This window comes from Mytilus edulis, chromosome 7 (assembly GCF_963676685.1).
Source record: "Mytilus edulis chromosome 7, xbMytEdul2.2, whole genome shotgun sequence".
NCBI classification, from domain to species: Eukaryota; Metazoa; Mollusca; class Bivalvia; order Mytilida; family Mytilidae; genus Mytilus; species Mytilus edulis.
The window spans coordinates 1,642,086-1,664,422 of NC_092350.1; the positions used below are offsets into that span (position 1 = coordinate 1,642,086).

The following is a 22,337-nucleotide window of genomic DNA, read 5'->3' on the forward strand; positions in this document are numbered from 1 at the left end:
TTTTTTTGCCTTGGAGCAATTCACTATGCTGTTGAATATTAATCCTCTCAAAAAAATGTTTGAAGAAATTTTCTTTTCATTTATGAAATCTAAAATGAGAAAAATTCCCCCCCCCCCATTTTTATTTCCCCCCTTTCCCTTTTTCCAAAACTGATCTCAATTCAAATTTCTAATGGAGTTTGCAACAATAACTACTCATTTAAATACATCATATAATATAAAATGTCATACAATCATGATTTAAATTAATTAAACTACTATTCTGGACAAAGAAAGATAACTCCAATGCAACATTTTATATTGGCAAATTTCCAATGAAGTTCATTAACCTTAAGTTTTTGGCAAATTTCCAATGGAATTTATTAATCATAAAGTCATAAATACATCATCAAATATAACCAGGTGCTCTGCAGGGCGCAGCTTTATACGACCCAAGTGGTCGAACCCTGAACAGTTGGGGCAAATTTGGTCACAATATTCAAGCTTGATACTGTCTGAATTTTGATTGTGATCAAATTTTTGACATAATATAGGTTTTTGCCACAAAATAAATGTGGTTCAAGATCTAACACATCTATTGCACAATACTGTGCAATTGAATATTTTTTATTGAAACTTTTCAAAATTTGAAATTTGAAAAATGTTGATAAAAAAAAAAATCCTTTTAAAAAATGGTAAACTGAGATCCCCCCCCCCCCCAATTTATTGAAACCCCCCTTGGAGCAATAACCCTTAAACTCAATCCCATGTGCTTTCCTTTGTAATATTGAACCTTGTAGTTGTAGTACGATTTCAGAGATCCATACACTTAAACACAAGTTATTGTCATGATTGTTTGGAAACTAGAAACATGCTTCTTTTTGGCCCTTTTTTGGCCCTTAATTCCTACATATTTTTGGTAATTAACCCAAAACTTAATCCCAGCCTCCCCTTTGTTATATGGTACATTGTGGTACAATTTCAGAAAGATCCATGCAATTACACACAAGGTATTGTCTGGAAACTAGAAAAATGCTTGTTTTGGCCCCTTAACCCCTTAAATGAATCCAAACCTTCTACTTGTGATTTTAAACATTGCAGTATACTTTCAGAGCAATTGAAATACTGGTAAACAAGTTATTATCCTGAAACTAGAAAAATGCTTGTTTTGGGCCCTTTTGGGCCCCTAATTCCTAAACGGTTCGGACCATCATCTCCAAAATAAATCCCAACCTTCCTTTTGTGGTATTGAACCTTCTGAAAAAATTTCATTAAGATCTATTCACTTAAACTAAAGTTATTATCCGGAAACCAAAGTGTCTTCGGACGACGATGACGCATACGACGACATCATACCATTATACGAACCCAAAATTTTTTTGGAGTCGTATAAACAGTCAGGGGATTTTTAAATCACTTATTTGAGTAGCAAATTTGAGGTTTTGTCACAAATTGGGATTTTGTAGTTTTTTCAAAATTTTAAACACATAGGTTTAAATAATATATTTTAATTAGTAAAATTAAAAAAAAATGAACTTTTTGCTTCTTTTAAGTAGCAAGGTTTATGCCTTTGATGCTATCATTTAGCTGAAAATTCTATTTTAGTTGAAAAAATGCTATAATAATGGCTTAACATAATGAACTGATACTTTCTTAAAAGATTTTTCCCAGCAGTGGGAGTATTTTTCCTGTGAAGTTCAAGGTTTCATCTTTCAGATTATGTAATAAAATTCTACTGTTCGCGATAAAAATTTCACTGTTCAGGGGTGTTGAAATTAGTGGGGGTTATTAAAAGAATGATACTTAAAGAAGTGATTTTTGGGAAGGAAATTGAGGTATGATACTTAAACAAGTGATTTTTATGTCATTATCCTAGATTCAGTACAAGGTCATCACCTGAAATGACCTGGTCATCCTAGACAACACAGATGTTGGTTCTGACAAGTTTAGAAACATAATTAGTCCCTGGATCATTAGTATTCTATATTTAAAGCTACAATAAAATTAAATCACTTCTTCTAGTGATTAATTTGTACTACTTAAATAGGTGATTATTAAAGAAAGACAACTCTAACTTCCAACCTTTAAGGAAATAATGTTACTTGAATCAGTGATTTAGAAAATCACTTATATAAGTAAGTCCCCTGACTGATAAAAATGTAAAATAAAGTGCTTGTTATCACTGAATGGTAAAGATTGTTTTAAGACCAAAACTCCCAAAATCAAACCCAACCTTCCTTTTATGGTCATAAACCTTGTGTACAAATTTCATAGATTTCTATTTACTTATTCTAAAGTTATGGTGCTAAAACCAAGAAAAATGCTTATTTTGGCCCCTTTTTGGCCCCTAATTCCTAAACTGTTTGGACCTCAACTCCCAAAATCAATCCCAACTTTCCTTTTTTGGTCATAAACCTTGTGTTTAAATTTCATTGATTTCTATTTACTTATACTAAAGTTATTGTGCAAAAAACAAGAATAATGCTTATTTGGGCCCTTTTTTGGCCCCTAATTCCTAAACTGTTGAAACCAAAACTCCCAAAATCAATCCCAACCTTCCTTTTGTGGTCATAAACCTTGTATCAAAATTTCATAGATTTCTATTTACTTTAACTAAAGTTATAGTGTGAAAACCAAGAAAATGCTTATTTGGGCCCTTTTTGGCTCCTAATTCCTAAAGTGTTGGGACCAAAACTTCCAAAATCAATCCCCACCTTCCTTTTTTGGTCATAAACCTTGTGTTAAAATTTTAATGATTTCTATTTACTTTTACTAAAGTTAGAGTGTGAAAACTAAAAGTATTCGGACGGCGACGACGCCAACGTGATACCAATATATATACGACCAGTCCCTTCCGTTTTCATGAATGTGACCTACCGAATTAGACTACTAAAGTTTGTAATAACATGAGCAACACAGACATGACGAAGGGTGCAACATGTGGTGCAGGATCTGCTTACCCTTCTGGAGCACCCAAGATCACCCACACTTTTAGTTAGGTTTAGTGTTGCTAAGCCTTAAGTTTTGGGTACAAGTCAAATCGGCACCTGGTCAAATCCGCACCCATAGAAAAAGTCAAATCGGCACCTGGTTAAATTGGCATCTAGTCAAATCGGCACCCATTTAAAGTCAATTCGGCATCCAATAATATTTTATATGATATTTATATATAATTAATTCTAAAAATGTATTAATGATCTTTCTATTTTTAATTATTTTGGGGTTGGATTAAATAATTAGATCCATTGTTAAAAACGAATTCCTAAATTTATTGTTTTTAAAAAGTTTTATATTTAATTTATCAGTTACATAATTAACATTTTTGTTGTTCTATTTACAGGTAGCCATTGCTATTTTTTTCTTTAACACTTTCACCGATTGCTGCCCAGACAGAAGCTACTCTGAGACGATGGCTTCCCTGGCTACTATAAATCTCAAGTGGGAGATCTTCATAATAAATGTCAATAAAAGCTTGTTTGTAGTTATTTGTGTATTTATTTCATTCACTAACACCATGTTCACAGTTTTGTTCATGTTTTAATTATTTTTTCTTCTTTAAATATTCAAATTTTCAAATTTTCGGCATTTTCTAGGTGAAATTCTCAAAATTCTGCTCTTTGACCCCAAATCGTACTTTTTTTTACCCAAAACGGCAAAATTTTGAAAAATTTTATGAGGCTGTACAAATTCCTCACACTGAACGATGTCCATTCCAAGTGTTTTGTACTTAAAACGACATTTTATGTCAAAAAAGTATACTAGTTTGGCTTCAATTCTTCCATATTCTTTCAAAAAAAATGTTCCCTCATTTCAAATTCTCGTAAACTCCGTAAATTTCATCTGATTTTGACACGGTTTTCAACAAACGGAAGCGCCATGTTTACACTTTCATCCGGGTAATTATCAAAGAAAGATAACTCATGTTTGCACTGTTTTGAGCGGGAAACATAAAAGAGGTATTCCGATCCCGGTAAAACGGGACTCATCGTCAGCCGTCTGAAGCGTGAATCCCGGTAAACCGGGACTCATCGGCGAAAGGGTTAAAAACTTAATAAAACAATGAATTAGCCCTTAAATAATCAAGCTGTTGTTTAATTACGAGAATGTAAGAACAATACAAAGGAAAACCATGAGTCCCTTTCATCACTAATCGAACTAAGCATGCTAAGTACCAATTAAAGTGGGTACAGTGATCTGGAAGGTTTTTTTTCACTATGGGCCCAGGGCCCCTCAAAAATAAATTCAATGGGCCATTTAAAAAAATAATGGGCCATGTTGTAAAATGAGTGGGCCATTTGAGTTGACTTCTGTAAAAACAAAAAAACAAAAAAGTATCAGTATATTTTGGCAAAGAGGTGTTGGTACTTACCTTTATCATGTTTATGATTTTAAATATTATAATATCATGAATATTGTTCCTGTGATTTTGTAATTTCAATTTCAATGAATATACAATAACTTCTTCCAAACCGAACAATATTTAAGTTAACCTTTATTTACAATGTTTAAACTGGTACTGTTGCCTTGTTCATGTTCATGTTTTTTTTGTACATTAAATTTGGGTCTTCGTCTATACTATACTTATTCCAGATGCTCGGTATCAAAGGACATTTCAGGCATTTCCTCTGCACTTCTTGTATTATTATAACTTCATCACGGTGACAAGAATAACAGTAGAGAGTACCATTAATTCATAGAACAAAACAACAATTTGCTGAAGTCATGTTAACAAAATGTCAAAACGAGCCAAAGACCAAAAAATGACAAAGATAGTGGAGACAAAAACTATATTCATAAAAAGGCTTGGTTTTTTTTAATCGAAATAATAGCAAGCTAAACTAAATGAGATTAGGCCACACCAATCTGATTCCTTGTTCGACGGACCCGCCCGCACCTATTTTTTTCTAAACAGAATTTTTTTTATTTTTTTTATATTCCCGCTTCCCGCATCCGGAAATGTAATCATGTCCATTTCCCGCACCGTTTTTTTGTAAATATTATAAAAAGATATCAACATTTGTTTTTAAAATCACAGTCTAACCTGTATATATAACGATTTTAAACATAAAAGCACCCCACCACACTTTGTAAATATCTGTGAGAATATTTGTTTCAGCATCATGAAACCTATTTATCCAAAGCGGGAGTGCTCCGATATAAATTCGTAATGTTTGTACAGAGGAAATACCTGTAAAGAACAAAAAATTGGTTACTTTCCCCCTTACTTATATTCCCTATCAAAAAATTTTCGTTGGTAGAATAAAGTACAAAGAACTTCTGAAGGATTTGCCTTCAACTGCAATTATATTGCATGCTGGCGAAACAAAACTATCTATAGCCGCTGCATGTTTATGCACCTGTCCTGATTGATTGAGGGGCCTGTCGTTCAGCAGTTATCGTTTGTTGATGTTGTTCATTGGTATTTTCCCGTTTAGATCGTTGGTTTTCCTGTTAGAATTGTGTACGCTAATAATTTTGGGGTCCTTAATAGCCTGCTGTTTGGTCTGTATCAAAGCCCTGTGTAAAAAGCCGTACTTTGACATGTGTTTGTTATTATCAGGTTGAGAACAACCCTCCCTCAGACAAGGGGTCATTTTACTGATGTAGAAAAGAAAATAGAAATACCAAGGATTTGTAAAGTTCTTCTATACAAAACCGTTGAAAACTTAGAATTTTGTACTCAAAAAGAGGAGAGTTCCATCATATTTTAAACAATTTTTTCTAAAAGAGGGGTCCACTTATTTTGAATAATATTAAACTGTTAAAGTAAATGTGTTAACATGATTAAAGTCCAGGAATATTACAAAATTCTTGGACATGTTTTGACCATTTAATACCAGATAGATATGTAGTTCTTTGAAAAAATATGAGCCCTTTTGTACAAACAAATATATATTATAACTTATATTGATCCCTCATAAAACATGTAAAAGGGATATTTATAACATTAAGGGGTTGTCCCCAAACTGATTATGACTTGGATGGAGAATTGTCTCATTGTCAGTCACACATACATAGACCAGATTTAATTATTTCTTGGTGAACAGGGAAAAAATACTTCAGAAATTAAAGAAATGTCAAAGTACAAGTGATAAATCAAGCTTTAATATTGTCAAAACCTACTATTTTATGTTTACAAAAAAAATTATAATCGCTCGCCTTTACTTTTAAAGCTTCGCCTCAAAAATTTGCAAATTAAATATTTTTTTATTAAAATTTTCAAATCGCTCGCTCGCCCCAAATTTTGGAGTACAAAAATCCGTAGAACAAGAAATTAAATTGGTGTGGCCTTATTATTAGATTTAAATTCGTCTGTACTAGCCAAATTTCACAAATTTCAAGTTGTTTATAAAAAATTATATCATGAATGATGGTTAATTACGTTTTTTGGGTTATCAGTTAAACAGCATGGTTCTATATTATTACCATAGGAAAACTCCAGAGACGTTAAACCGAATGGTTCTATTATCATAGGAAAACACCTGAGACGTCCAAAATATATTGGTGCTCCTATTATTGGAGGAACATAACACAGTTGTGTCCACACACATGGCGGCACGAAACACGATCAGAAATCCATTATACGATATCTAAACGTTTCAAAACGAAGTGAAAAATATTGTGCACAATGTGGGCGCTTACATTTGTCACTGTATGCGCAATTTCTTGTCAATATGCGCTATAGGCGCAGGGCGCACGTCCTTACCGATCACTGTGGGTATTTTGTGAGGAGGTGCCAATTTGACTATACCCTGTGCCAATTTGACCAGGTGCCAATTTAACCAAGTGCCGATTTGACTAGAATTCTTAAGTTTTCTATGTTGTGTCTTGTGTACTATCTACTATTATTTGGCTGTTCATCTTTTTTTATTTTTAGACAAGGCATTGTCAGTTTGCTTTCGATCTATGTCCCTCTGTAGACCAAATAATGTTGATATCTCGGAAGGTTATTTCAAATTTTTGCTTCAACTGCTTCCTGTCGATGTATTAAGGCGTCAAAGAAAAAAAATGTTCAAGACATCATCATTTTGAAGAGTCCCTCTGGTGTCTTTCGACCCTCTTTTAATTTGACAGTCTATCATTAAGGGGTTAACTTTTAACCGAAAATAAAGAATAAAACACAATAACAACATCAAGATGCATCATAAAACACACGAAAAAAACATGGTTTATCATAGGGTAACATATTATTTGATGTCAGACAAAAGCTCTACAGAGCTTATGTTGTATTGTTATATGTATAACCGACTTTAAATAAATCTTTTATGCTTTATCATGTTTATCATTAGTCCAAATAATTATGACGTCTTGAAAGGCTATTATATTTTTTTTCTTTGACGCCTTACGTCGATGTAAGGCGTCAAAGAAAAAAAATTAAAATAGCCTTTCAAGACGTCATAATTATTTGGACTAGTTTATCATCAGCCTTGCGGATTGAGGATAAATTTTCATACTTGCCACAAACTCAACCAAAGACTGTGTGATCACAGAATATCATAATGCTGGACTCATAACAAACAGTATAAGGCCATGCATATAAAAACTTACTGATGGTTCTATATTCTTTGGTGCAAATCAGTCGATAGCGATTAATTCTTACTGATTAAAATGTCCAATGCTTTCGCCACACGCACTTGTCTTTATCTATGGCACGCTTGAATTAAACGATAATAGTCGTATCTCTATAAACGTTTTAACGATGATAGTATCTTCAAAATAAGTTGTTGTATAAAATTTACATTTTTTTTTATATCTAGAATCATAAAAAAAAAGGATTTTAGAAGAAAAATACTTTTTATGGAATAAAATTTTTTTTTAATTGTTTTAACTTTAAAAAAAATGTTGCATTATGGGATAATGTTAAACCGCCAGACGCCATTTTGTTTCAAGATTTGACTAGAGTTCGCTGTGTGTGAACAGAAAACCCACTAGGCTAACACCGCATTGAAGTGTCTTAAAATAGCTGTAATGTTTTTGTTATTTTAAAAATACATTTGAAAGCAACTGTCTGTATACTTTTAACAATGTTACTTGTCTGAATATCTCGTAATAACAAAGCCATTCTATCAAAATTTAAAAAAAAATAGCTTTCGAGACGCTACGAATACGTAGCTCTTAAGGTTCTTTTGATGATTCTAATATTTGCTGACCATAGATATGGCAAAAAAATATTTAAAGGACAATAGATGATCCCGTTAATATTACTCCTGCCAACTCGCTCCACTTAATTTAAAACGGTAATTAGAAATAATTCATGGAAGCCATAGTCTAGATTGTTGGAAATTTACAGACCGTGATATTCGAATTTTATCCTGAGCGTTATATCTTTATAAATATGCAACTTGCGTAGGTTATTTTGAGAATAACTGCTAGAAAAAAACTTTTTAATTCTTTTAAGTTCTCAAACCCAACATTTGTCATTTTTAATTTACATGTTTTTCTCGTAAGCTTCCGTCAAATCAAAAGTTGACATTTTGTAACTAAGGAGACGCCATGTTGACTTGCTGAAATGGGTAAATATGGGAATAATGCAATAGAATAGAAAACAAAACAAAACCTACCTAAAAAAAATCAGTTTTAATACAACATCATACGAATTTCGATGGTTCACGTAACAGAAAACTTTCAAGTTTAGCGGTTTCATTTGTATGACGTCATGTTTTGAAATGACAAAAAGATTAATAGACTTTCGTGGAATTTTATTTAATTTTTATTTTGTTGATTTCTCTGAGCTCTTGTGCATTTCTTCTTTTTATTATACATGTACATACGAATAAGAATAAAAGTTATTTTGTCTTTTTTAATTGCACTTTTTAAAACAATAAAATCGGCAAAGGATCTGCAAATAGGTTCCAATACATGTAGATTTACGTGGAAAGTATATTGTAACAGCAATTATTATGCATATCTCTGAGTCTGCGCTAAGTATATTTTATCGAGAATTTTATCACAGTGTTGTTTACAAAGCTAAAGAAGCACGTCATATTAGAATTTCGGGTAAAATATGACAATGGTTACTTTTATTTTTAATCCAAGCCATAAAGGAGTAGGTCCCGTAAGACCCCTTTTTGGCCACAAAATATAACAGTTTTACAAAATTGTTAAAATGTAAACTTTTAGTTTTTTATTGGACAGTTGAATGCTTCTGCTACATAAATATGGGCTTTTTTGACAATACAATTCACTTATATCTGGTTGTAGCACCATTAAGTCATGCTAAATTACTGAAATCTTCAAAATTCTTTCATTTTAGTTAAATTTTAGACGGTTTCCTTGTAAAACGAAAGTGGCCACATTTGTGTTCTTCCTTAATATTGAAATGTAAGTTGTATTTTATGATAGTACATAACATGTATAAAGGTTGTGGATGAACACTGATGCGGCCACTTTCATTTTTGACAAAAACCATCTCAAAAGTGACGTTTTTGGCATATTTTTATACGACCACAAAAATTTGAAAAATTTTTCGTCGTATATTGCTGTCACGTTGGCGTCGGCGTCGTCGTCGTCCGAATACTTTTAGTTTTCGCACTCTAACTTTAGTAAAAGTGAATAGAAATCTATGAAATTTTAACACAAGGTTTATGACCGCAAAAGGAAGGTTGGGATTGATTTTGGGAGATTTGGTCCCAACATTTTAGGAATTAGGGGCCAAAAAGGGCCCAAATAAGCATTATTCTTGGTTTTCGCACAATAACTTTAGTTTAGGTAAATAGAAATCAATGAAATTTAAACACAATGTTTATGACCACAAAAGGAAGGTTGGTATTGATTTTGGGAGTTTAGGTCCCAACAGTTTAGGAATTAGGGGCCAAAAAGGGACCCAAATAAGCATTTTTCTTGGTTTTCACACAATAACTTTAGTATTAGTAAATAGAAATCTATGAAATTTAAACACAAGGTTTATGACCATAAAAGGAAGGTTGGTATAGATTTTGGGAGTTTTGGTCCCAACAGTTTAGGAATAAAGAGCCCAAAGGGTCCAAAATTAAACTTTGTTTGATTTCATCAAAAATTGAATAATTGGGGTTCTTTGATATGCCGAATCTAACTGTGTATGTAGATTCTTAATTTTTGGTCCCGTTTTCAAATTGGTCTACATTTAGGTCCAAAGGGTCCAAAATTAAACTTAGTTTGATTTTAACAAAAATTGAATCCTTGGGGTTCTTTGATACTGTGAAAGTACTTTAATTCGTGGGTATCAATTTTCGTGGTTTGATCAATATTAACATGTTCGTGGGTTTTTAAATTCGTGGATTTTAGTTTTCTAATAAAAAATAATTGAAAAACTAAAGCCTTTAGAAACGAAGGTTACAAATAGTCTTGATTGAAGGAAATTGCAAAGTAAACATTGACCCGTGTAAATCGTAGTGATAACACTAATTAACCCATGATAAAGGGATCAACAGATTAAAGACCATCAAAGGTGTTAATTAGGCCATAAATATGTCATGTAAAGAAAACAGTAACATAAACAAATGCTTTAAACGTACCTTAAATTGTCAAATAATTCTTATCAAAATCAAACCCAGCATGAAATTATTATTTCCCATATGTACGAGAACTATGAGGATATAAAATGAACACTTTATCATACTGTCATATCAATACCGGAAATCTGACTTTCGTCGATCAAAAATATCTTTTATGAGAATAAAAAGATCAACAGTTGTACAGTTTAGGTTATTAAAGATTAAATGGGTATAATCCTGCATACGGTTGTAGTTCTGTGACTGCTATTAAAGTATTCTCAGATTTGGCGTTATTCAATATTTCTCTAGATCATATCAATAGTCAAACCTACCGATGGGGATCTTTGCATGACTTGATTTGGACAATGGTTGTTTTATTTCGTTGGACACTTAAATTCGTGGATAAAGTCATCCACGAAAACCACGAAAATTGGTACCCCACGAATAAAAGTACTTTCACAGTATGCTGAATCTAAAAATGTACTTAGATTTTTTATTATTGGCCCAGTTTTCAAGTTGGTCCAAATCGGGGTCCAAAATTTAACTTTGTTTGATTTCATCAAAAATTGAATAATTGAGGTTCTTTGATATGCCAAATCTAACTGTGTATGTAGATTCTTAATTTTTGGTCCCGTTTTAAAATTGGTCTACATTAAAGTTCAAAGGGTCCAAAATTAAACTAAGTTTGATTTTAACAAAAATTGAATTCTTGGGCCTCTTTGATATGCTGAATCTAAACATGTACTTAGATTTTTGATTATGGGCCCAGTTTTCAAGTTGGTCCAAATCAAGATCCAAAATTATTATATTAAGTATTGTGCAATAGCAAGAAATTTTCAATTGCACAGTATTCAGCAATAGCAAGAAATCTTCAATTGCACAGTATTGTGCAATAGCAAGAAATCTTCAATTGCACAGTATTGTGCAATAGCAAATATTTTCAATTGCACAGTATTGCACAATAGCAAGAAATATCTAATTGCACAATATGTGCAATATCAAGAAATTCCAATTGGATTTCAATTGGAGTTATCTTTCTTTGTCCAGAATAGTAGTTGAATCAACTTAAATCATTGTTTTATACAATATACAATGTATATTCACTTTTACTACCAACTGATAGATTAAAACAATCTTTACCATTCAGTGATAACAAGCACTTTTTTATACGACCGCAAATTTTGAAAAAATTTTCGTCGTATATTGCTATCACGTTGGCGTCAGCGTTGTCGTCGTCGTCGTCGTCGTCGTCCGGCGTCCGAATACTTTTAGTTTTCGCACTCTAACTTTAGTAAAAGTGAATGGAAATCTATGAAATTTTAACACAAGGTTTATGACCACAAAAGGAAGGTTGGTATTGATTTTGGGAGTTTTGGTCCCAACATTTTAGGAATTAGGGGCCAAAAAGGGCCCAAATAAGCATTTTCTTGGTTTTCGCACTATAACTTTAGTTTAAGTTAATAGAAATCTATGAAATTTTGACACAAGGTTTATGACCACAAAAGAACGGTTAAGATTGATTTTGGGAGTTTTGGTCTCAACAGTTTAGGAATTAGGGGCCAAAAAAGGGCCCAAATAAGCATTATTCTTGGTTTTCGCACAATAACATTAGTATAAGTAAATAGAAATCTATGAAATTTAAACACAAGGTTTATGACCATAAAAGAAAGGTTGGGTTTGATTTTGGGAGTTTTGGTCCCAACATAATAAGGGGCCCAAAGGGTCCAAAATTAAACTTTTGTTTGATTTCATCAAAATTGAATAATTGGGGTTCTTTGATATGCTGAATCTAACTGTCATGACTGTGTATGTAGATTCTTAACTTTTGGTCCCGTTTTCAAATTGGTCTACATTAAGGTCCAAAGGGTCCAAAATTAAACTTAGTTTGATTTTGACAAAAAATGAATCAGTTAGGTTCTTTGATTTGCTGAATCTAAAAATGTACTTAGATTCTTGATTATTGGCCCAGTTTTCAAGTTGGTCCAAATCGGGGTCCAAAATTAAACTTTGTTTGATTTCATCAAAAATTGAATAAATGGGGTTCTTTGATATACCAAATCTAAATGTGTATGTAGATTCTTCATTTTTGGTCCTGTTTTCAAATTGGTCTACACTAAAGTCCAAAGGGTCCAAAATTAAACTTAGTCTGATTTTAACAAAAATTGAAATCTTGAAGTTCTTTGATATGCTGAATCCAAAAATGTACTTAGATTTTTATTATGGGCCCAGTTTTCAAGTTGGTCCAAATCAGGATCTAAAATTATTATATTAAGTATTGTGCAATAGCAAGTCTTTTCAATTGCACAGTATTGCGCAATGGCAAGAAATATCTAATTGCACAATATTGTGAAATAGCAAATTTTTTTTTTAATTAGAGTTATCTTTCTTTGTCCAGAATAGTAAGCAAGAAATATCTAATTGCAAAATATTGTGCAATAGCAAGATTTTTTTTTAATTGGAGTTATCTTTCTTTGTCCAGAATCAACTTAAATCTTTGTTATATACAATATACAGTGTATATTCACTTTTTACTACCAACTGATAAATTAAAATAATCTTTACCATTCAGTGATAACAAGCAGTTTTTTTACATCTTAATATTTTATGATGTATTTAAATGAGTAGTTATTGTTGCAAACTCCATTAGAAATTTTAATTGAGATTAGTTTTGGAATAAGGGAAAGGGGGATGTGATTAAAAAAATTGGGTTCAATTTTTCTCATTTGAAATTTCATAAATAAAAAAGAAAATTTCTTCAAACATTTTTTTGAGAGGATTAATATTCAACAGCATAGTGAATTGCTCTAAGAGAAACAAAAATTTTATGTTCATTAGAACACATTCATTCTGTGTCAGAAACCTATGCTGTGTCAACTATTTAATCACAATCCAAATTTAGAGCTGAATCCAGCTTGAATGTTGTGTCCATACTTGCCCTAACCGTTCAGGGTTCAACCTCTGCGGTCGTATAAAGCTACGCCCTGCGGAGCATCTGGTTTACATTTTAATATTTTATGATGTATTTAAATGAGTAGTTATTGTTGCAAACTTCATTAGAAATTTGAATTGAGATCAGTTTTGAAATAAGGGAAAGGAGGATGTGAAAAAAAAATTGGGGGGTCAATTTTTTTCATTTCAGATTTCATAAATAAAAAGAAAATTTCTTCAAACATTTTTTTGAGAGGATTAATATTCAACAGCATAGTGAATTGCTCAAAGGCAAAAAAATTTTTTTAAGTTCATTAGACCACATTCATTCTGTGTCAGAAAGCTATATTGTGTCAACTATTTAATCACAATCCAAATTTAGAGCTGAATCCAGCTTGAATGTTGTGTCCATACTTGCCCCAACCGTTCAGGGTTCAACCTCTGCGATCGTATAAAGCTGCGCCCTGCGGAGCATCTGGTTCATATTTGAGCTTGAATCATATCGTTTTTAATGACCAGTCAGGGGACTTACTGAAATAAGTGATTTTTAAATCACTTATTTGACTAGCAAATTCGAGGTTTTGTCACAAATTGGGATTATGTAGTTTTTTCAAAATTTTAAACACATAGGTTTAAACAATATCTTTTAATTAGTAAAATTTAAAAAAAATGAACTTTTTGCTTCTTTTAAGTAGCAAGGTTTATGCCTTTGATGCTATCATTTAGCTGAAAATTCTATTTTAGTTGAAAAAATGCTATAATAATGGCTTTACATAATGAACTGATACTTTCTTAAAAGATTTTTCCCAGCAGTGGGAGTATTTTTCCTGTGAAGTTCAAGGTTTCATCTTTCAGATTATGTAATAAAATTCTACTGTTCGTGATAAAAATTTCACTGTTCAGGGGTGTTGAAATTAGTGGGGGTTATTAAAAGAATGATACTTAAAGAAGTGATTTTTGGGAAGTAAATTGAGGTCTGATACTTAAACAAGTGATTTTTATGTCATTATCCTAGATTCAGTACAAGGTCATCACCTGAAATGACCTGGTCATCCTAGACAACACAGATCTGGTTCTGATAAGTTTAGAAACATAATTAGTCCCTGGATCATTAGTATTCTATATTTAAAGTACAATAAAATTAAATCACTTCTTCTAGTGATTAATTTGTACTACCTAAATAGGTGATTATTAAAGAAAGACAACTCTAACTTCCAACCTTTGTGGAAATAATGTTACTTGAATCAGTGATTTAGAAAATCACTTATTTAAGTAAGTCCCCTGACTGATGACTAAATCAGTTAAAATCTTTTACTTATACTAATTAAATCAAGTGAAATAGACACTTAAGTCTTTAAAAAGTGGGCAAAATCTTTCGTCAGATGAAACTGAAATTTGAGGCCAAAATGAGTCCTTACCGGACCTACTCCTTTCTCATTTTTGTTTGATTTCAAACCCTAAACAAAACTTACCAATCAATTTTTCATCAAAAATAAAACCTGCTTTGACTACTTTTACAAATAAAAACATGACAAGCTTATTGTAAATGAATGAACGGGCAGTCTCATTCAGTCTTCACGATGAACTGCTAAATCTACAGGCCCGCAGCTCAATTTTTGAAAATTTTTAGTTAGATTCTGTTGGCCTGTAGGTCTAATTTTTACAGGCCCGAGACCAATTTTACCAGCCTGGGCTGTCTGGGCTGCCACTCGGCGTGAAGACTGCTCATTGATATATTTTTTTGACGATCAATGCTTTTGAATGGGAGCATATAGTTGGAACCCCCTTTTTAAAATGGCTGGATCCGCCCCTGAGTGGAGTCCCCAGTGTCCATACGGCTTTTGATATCGCACATTAGCTTATTTCGTTATGTCAACACCGTAACACAAATTGTTATTGTTTTAGCATTCCAAAGGGATTAAAAAGAATACAATTGATAAGTTCCAGATTGAAATAATAACTGCAATCCTGTGATTAACAATATTTAGCCAATGTCCATTTAAAAAAAAATACAGCATCAGATAAAACTTGTTTTACTTAAGTAAAATTTTTGCTCTGGATCCTTGGCAGTGTGCTTGGTTTGAATAAAGCTATATTTCGTAGCAGCAGATCTTTCCTCTATTTAAAATAAGCTATTTTTGGCATGTGTGAAGTTCACCGGACACTGGAGGAACTCTCAGAACCGGGGTTTTCCCAATTTTGGACACACATTACACAAAATCTTGAGGGTGAAACCCTACAAACTGATAATTTTAAAAGTGAAAACAAAACTGGTTCCACTTCTTCATAAAATTAACGGTAACCAGTCACTGAAGTCGTCCTAATAACCAATCGTCTAAAATACACACGATGTCAAGCGGGCAGTTAGGAATTAATGTCTTCCGACGCAAAAATGTTCAATGTTTTTTTATTTTCTGTTATGATTATATTTTATTTAGTCTATTCAACATAAATCAATCAATAATTACCAAAATTTGACATTTTCAAAACACGTGGTACTGACCGTTTTTGCGCTTTTTTTTTTATTTTGAACAATCGGTTATTAGGGAGACCGTCAAAACTGGTTTACGGAATTTTTGCAAGGAAGAGAGTATCAGTTTATTAATATCGATGGCGTTGGGTGACATTCTGTGTTAATATTACTTACGGTAACGATTAAAAAAGTGCACACAGATATGCACAAGACCGGTCGGACTATCGGCAGTGTACGTTAACTAGTCCGAGCTAATTTAAACTAGACACAGGCTTCGGGCTACCGCTTTACGTCACAGACTGCCGTACTTGAAAGTAACATTTGACCTTTTACTGATTGCTAGTTAGACTAAGTGTTGAATTATCTAAAAACTAAACAGAGGTAATTTACTAAATATGAATAAGAACTTTAAATCTATATTAGACTACCATTGACAAACTTCTTTAATTTAGTTAGTTTTGATGTTTAATTTATTATTTTGAATGATCTATTTACAGATGTCCAGATATTCCAGTCGTGATTCAGATCGTGATCGGGGAAGAGGAGGAGGCGGTGGGGACCCAGACACAAAGTTATATGTTGGTGATCTTGCCAGAGATGCGCATGAAAGAGACCTAGAAAGAGCATTCAGTTATTATGGACGGCTACGCAATGTTTGGGTTGCAAGAAATCCAGCCGGATTTGCTTTTGTTGAGTTTGAAGATCCAAGGGATGCTGATGACGCTGTTAGAGCTTTAGATGGAACGTAAGCAGTCATTTTACAGACATTTATGTTAATACTATTAGAGATGATCAGAGTTGAGCACCTTGCAATAAAACTCATATGCTGTTTTACCTTAGTGAGAAAAAACAAGATTTAATTATTCAGGAATAACTAGACAAATAGAAACACAAACCTCATATACATGTATGCTGTATTGCCTTAGGGAGAAAAAAAGATTTTATTAATCAAATACAACTAGACAAATAAGGTTATAAAACTGTTACAACTTACAGATTAATGTTCATGATATAGGAAGATGTGGTGTGAGTGCCAATGAGACAACTCTCCATACAAATAACAATTTAAAAAGTAAACCATTATAGGTTAAAGTACGGCCTTCAACACGGAGCCTTAGCTCACACCGAACAACAAGCTATAAAGGGCCCCAAAATTACTAGTGTAAAACCATTCAAACGGGAAAACCAACGGTCTAATCTATATAAACAAAACGAGAAACGAGAAACACGTATATATTACATAAACAAACGACAACTACTGTACATCAGATTCCTGACTTAGGACAGGTGCAAACATTTGCAGCGGGATTATATATACATGATATAAGAAATCACAAGACCTGTTACTACATGTACTTTAAATGTTTATTAATTATAGATCAAAAGGCGATATGTAGTTGTATGCCTCTTCAATCAAATAGCAACTCAGTAACAACTGGATGTTATACATTGTTTCCAAATTTGTTAACTTGAATAGAAAAGCATGATTTAATCTGAATCAGAATGCATCAATTTTAACAAACATTAAGCCTTTTTCAAGTGCAGTCTTTTTTAATCAGAAGTTTGTTGAAGAAGGGAAAGCATTCATTGTCAAACTTTATATAGCTTGTATGTCTTTTTCAGAAATCTATGTGGATCTAGAATCCGTGTTGAACATTCGACTGGCAAAGTTCGACCTAAACCATGGTTAAGGGGAGGCGGGGGAGGTGGACGTGGAGGAAGAGATGACCGCCGTGGTGGAGGCAGAGATGACCGAGGCGGAGGAGAAAGAAGTGGGGGTGGTGGCAGAGGAGGAGATGGTGGAGCAGGGGGACGTAAACCTTTTGATCCAGCAGACAGATGTTACGAGTGTGGAGACAAAGGCCATTATGCCTACGACTGTTCACGTTACAGAGGCAAAGATAGAGCTAGAAAGAGCAGCAGTTATTCAAAAAGATCAAGGTATGTTTCAAACTTAACCTTAGAAATTGAATTTCAGATGTTTCTTTGAATCTTTTTTGTCTGCTGTGACATTTTGAAGCTATTTTGTTTAATGATACTTTGTGGGAATAGTCTAAGAGTTCAAAGTAAAAAAGTCATCAATACAAAATGCTGTCACCTACATGTATTTGAACACATGATATTCGCAATCCCATAACAGTGATTTTGTTGGCTTTTTCAAAACTACCTGTATCCTTTTTTATTGGGAAAATATGCGTCTTTTTCATCAAATTGGGAAATTTATAATAAACCATGAATTTGACTGGAACTTCAATTTGCAGACCCCTTTTCAAAAGGTTAACCCTCATTTGAAATAAGACCCTTTATTCTCAGTAATGATACATAGATAGACCCTTAAATCCGCACATATAGTCATTTTAGGCATGTAAATATTCAAACGAATGTTTTCCAGTTTGTATTCATGCACAATTACATTACTACTGAGAATGCACTATTGGGGAAAAAAGTTGTCTTTTTGGGAATAATTTTAAGCTATTTTTTTCAAATTGGGGTTCTTTTCCAGGGGGAAAAGCCTTTATTCTACGGTAATTTAAGGCAAACAATATCACTGCATAAAAATTGACTTAAAAGTTTGCACATTTGGTCAAACGTTTAAAAAAAAAGAAATTTTAAATGTATATATTATAAATACAAATGACATTTGTCATACATGTATAGAAATAGTGTAAAAATCAACCGATATATATGTAAGTGTCTTTGTACTCAGTCTTAATGCTAATCCTCGTATCTATGTTATGCTCTAGATTTCAGTCAACATTGTTTCATTTTAGTTGGATAAAGATTTGGTTCAAAAATCTTTTGTTTTGTTAAGGAAAAAGATGTAAAGAAAAAAGATAATATACACGCACACACATACAAAATTACCATTAAATTTAAGCTAAAGCAATTGAATTGCTCCTTGTTCAAGATCAGAATTTTCTTATTTTCAGTGTGTAAGCAAAATGTAACACTTTTGTACTAGACATTTATTTATAAACAAGATATTTTAACTTGATTATTTTTACACTGCATTCTGATTTCAGGTTTTTGTTGAATTATTTTTAATATGAATCGTAAATGTTAAAGAAAAAAAGAAAAAATAGTTTATTGAATATTCATAGAAGTAGACATGTTTATATTTTATTTCTTGTCTTTGAAAGTGATCACATTTTAAGACATCACTACTTCAGAAATGATGTTTTTTGTCATTTATGTTTATTGTATAGAAAGAACTTGACTTTTCTATTATTTTTGCATGCATGCTGGCTATGGTGTGTGCTTGTCTTCTCTGTCGACATGATAAAATAATAGTTTTTCCTATCCATGCATTGCAGAACACCGTCATTTGATAGCAGTGATCCTCCTCATCAAAAGTTTGATCACATGATAAGGCAACATGCTTAGTGTTCACACCTTTAAATCATTCTACCGAGAGACAACCCTTCAATCTACCGAGAGAGATCGTCATTCTTCAGTTCTCTTCACTCCTACAGGAGAATCAGTCAGCCTATGAGAATCTGCTTCAGCCCTCATGTACTAGGACTGTCAGAACGACTATCGAACCCTCTTCGGCAATTCTCTTCTACATACACTGAGAATGTCATCCCAGCAGATCCTCGCCCTATGAGAATGATTTCTTCACAACCCAAACACATTGAGAACGATTTCTACTCATCTTTTCTTCTTCAACAGATTTTTAACAGCACTACATATTTTTGATATCATCTTAACAATTGCATATGACAGCTGTGTGAGTAAGTGGGGAATTTCTGAATATGAAAGAGTGCAGATTTAAAACTTGAAATTTGCTGGATTTTAAAAGTTGTATCATATTAAGTATATCTTCTATAAATTCAGGGGATTTTTAAAGGAGAAATTCGAAAAGAGCACTCTTTTGGAGGGTGTGGATAACCAGGGACCATCTCAAGATGTAATTTTCCCCCAGTTACACCATTTTGGAACAAATGGCACAACATACACATACACATAATTAATAATTTTCTACAAAAATTAAATACAACAAATAGAATTAGTCTATGAATTCAGAATTATTTCAAAAGTTTAAAATTGTATCTTGAGATGGTGCTTTAACTTGCTGATGGACAGAAATTTCATCAAAATTCAAAATGCCATGCCTGTACTTGTGGTTTTGTTATTTTACTGAAAATAAATGGATGTTTTTTGAGGAGACAATTTCATTGAAAGTCTAAAAATTAAAAGGCAATTTATATGAACTAGGCCACAAAAAAATGTAAACATGTTAGTTGTAGGTAAACATTAACAGAAAATTATATTATTTCTAACCTAAGTGAAAACAGTACACAGGTGGTAATCCTTAGTGATGGGTAATAATTAGGCTGTTAATGTATTTGGATGTCTCTTTCATAGGTCTAGATCATACTCAAGATCCAGATCCAGGAGTAATAGCAGGGGCAAGGCAAGATCTTACTCAAGATCTCGTAGCAGGTAAGCATTTTAACCAGCTTGGTCCAGATATATAGAAGTGAATATCAAGATCGATTTAGATATGAAAAATTATATATTTAAATAATTAAGCTGTGTTAAATTATCACACTGGTTCGTAGCAATATTGCAATCCCCTTGTACTTGAGTCCAACAAATGTTTTTATTACACTTATCTGACTGAAAACATATTTACTCTATTTGGTCTGTAGTTTGACATGTTGCAAAGTGTAAGCACTTGCTGGATTTACCAGTAAGAAAATAAGAAGATATGGTAGGATTGCCAATGGCACAACTCTCCACTAAAGCTCATATGAAGTGGATATTAACAACTATAGACAACTGTATGAAAAACCCATACGTTTAGTGTAGGGTAGAAAAGGCCTGGACATTCAAATCTTAAAAGTATGAAATAATTCTATTGAGAAAACCTATAAATTAAATTTGTTTTGATTTATAGTAACAAAAAATGTAGCTGTTGACAATGTATTTTGATTTTAGTGACATATGTCATTAGTTCAACTGATCAGAAAATCTTCATATTTTATGTGTGAGAGCTTGTTTTCGTAATTTACACTTATCATGACAATATAACCATTCTTCACTTTTTGCCTCATATTGATTGAAATATTTTTATTTGACCTATTGCCTTTTAATTATAGGTCACCAGTTGCCAGATCTAAGAGCAGAAGTCCAAGTCCATGAACAGATCAAAGAAAAGACTAGATGAAATCATTTATTACTATATTGTTTTTTACTCATTGCTTCAAATCTAAAATCCATCGTTACACAAGTGCTATTTCACAATCTTGTGTGTTGTATGTATATATATTGTTCTTTTTCATGACATTGGATTTTATTTAGTGGAAAATATTCCCTAAACGTGAACAAAGTTTCTTTAATGTACATTTAAACATCTGAGAATCCGCTTACATCTCTCAATCATTCATTCATAAACATCATGAACTTTGCAAAATATGACATCCATTTGATAAAAAGATTAATTTCATACATCCAATGAGTCAAGTTTTATTATCTTATATCCGATGGCTTCAATTGGTGATTTGATGGTTGTAAATCAGTTTATTGGTGGCGGTTAGCGTATCCATTATACAAGTATTTGTGACCATCAAATCACTAACTGATGCTGTAGGAGCTTAAATTACTAAAACTAAACAAAACTAATATTTGTCAAAATAAAATTTCTCTATTTTTTAAAAGGCTAAAGCTATTATTAACACATTCAAAGAGTTACGGATGTGGACTGTTCATGTACTGTGTATAAAAGGCAGCATGTTATTTACAATTTATCGTGTTCTGTTGGTAGGTGTAAAGATTTCTTGTAGAATGTTGGAAGTTAAGTTCCTACAAATTTAAAATTAAGGAACCAACTAGACAACCAACTTAATTATTTGTTAAGTAATAGGACAATTATTTGTACACTTAATCCACCTTAAGGGTAGTAAGTCATTAGACAAGTACAAGTCATGTTGCAACCTTAAGAATGATTCTCTAAAAAGTAAAATCTTTTTGACTTAAACCAACATTAACAAATCCATCCAACTAATGTCAGAATATACATTCAGGATTTAGAAGAAGACATCAAGATGTTTGTTTTTAGGGTTCTGGATAAAAATTTACATCTTAGAACTAATGTGTTGGACGTGGCTATATTTAATCACAACTAACGAACAATGATTTTACTTTCATCATGGTTTTATGTTTTATTGTAGGCAATTGTATTAAATGCGTTCCGATTGTGTAAATAAAAAGGAAAAAAACTATAATATTTTTGAATTTGTGAGGCTTATAAAAGTTGTTCCTTGTTATTTACTTAAATCAGACAGACCAGTATGTGCATCACCTTGTTGGCTTTTATCTTCCAATCCATAGGCGGATCCAGGGGGGGGCCCTGGGGGTCCGGGCCCCCCCTTTCATGGGAAAAATTTGGTTGATTATATAGGGAATCATTGAAGCATGACTGGAGCGGCCCCCCCTTAGGTCAGTCAGCGGGCCCCCCCTTATGAAAAGTTCTGGATCCG

General features: G+C 32.6%; 2 protein-coding genes across 4 annotated transcripts in view; one reads left to right on the plus strand and one right to left on the minus strand.

Annotated features, from left to right (window-relative positions):
• LOC139529710 (serine/arginine-rich splicing factor 7-like) overlaps nucleotides 1–7,645 on the minus strand; it is a 28,098-nt gene extending 20,453 nt beyond the window's left edge. The window contains exon 1 of one of the 2 annotated variants that reach the window (XM_071325566.1): nucleotides 7,528–7,645. The gene's annotated coding sequence lies outside the window, so the exon portion shown is untranslated. The remainder of the gene's footprint in view (nucleotides 1–7,527) is intronic. The other variant, XM_071325567.1, reaches the window with a different exon arrangement.
• Nucleotides 7,646–7,825: 180 nt separating this feature from the next.
• LOC139529711 (probable splicing factor, arginine/serine-rich 6) lies at nucleotides 7,826–22,082 on the plus strand. Of its 2 annotated transcripts, XR_011665879.1 has the most exons (6): nucleotides 7,826–7,944; nucleotides 16,350–16,597; nucleotides 17,476–17,793; nucleotides 19,167–19,586; nucleotides 20,221–20,298; nucleotides 20,958–22,082. XR_011665879.1 is itself a non-coding variant. In XM_071325568.1 (5 exons), exons 2-5 carry the CDS (start codon nucleotides 16,350–16,352, stop codon nucleotides 20,998–21,000), a joined length of 687 nt encoding a protein of 228 aa, XP_071181669.1. In that variant the 5' UTR covers nucleotides 7,826–7,944; the 3' UTR covers nucleotides 21,001–22,082. The 2 variants fall into 2 exon arrangements, 1 of the variants encoding a protein (XP_071181669.1); XM_071325568.1 differs by lacking the exon at nucleotides 19,167–19,586.
• The last annotated feature ends 255 nt before the right edge of the window (nucleotides 22,083–22,337 follow it).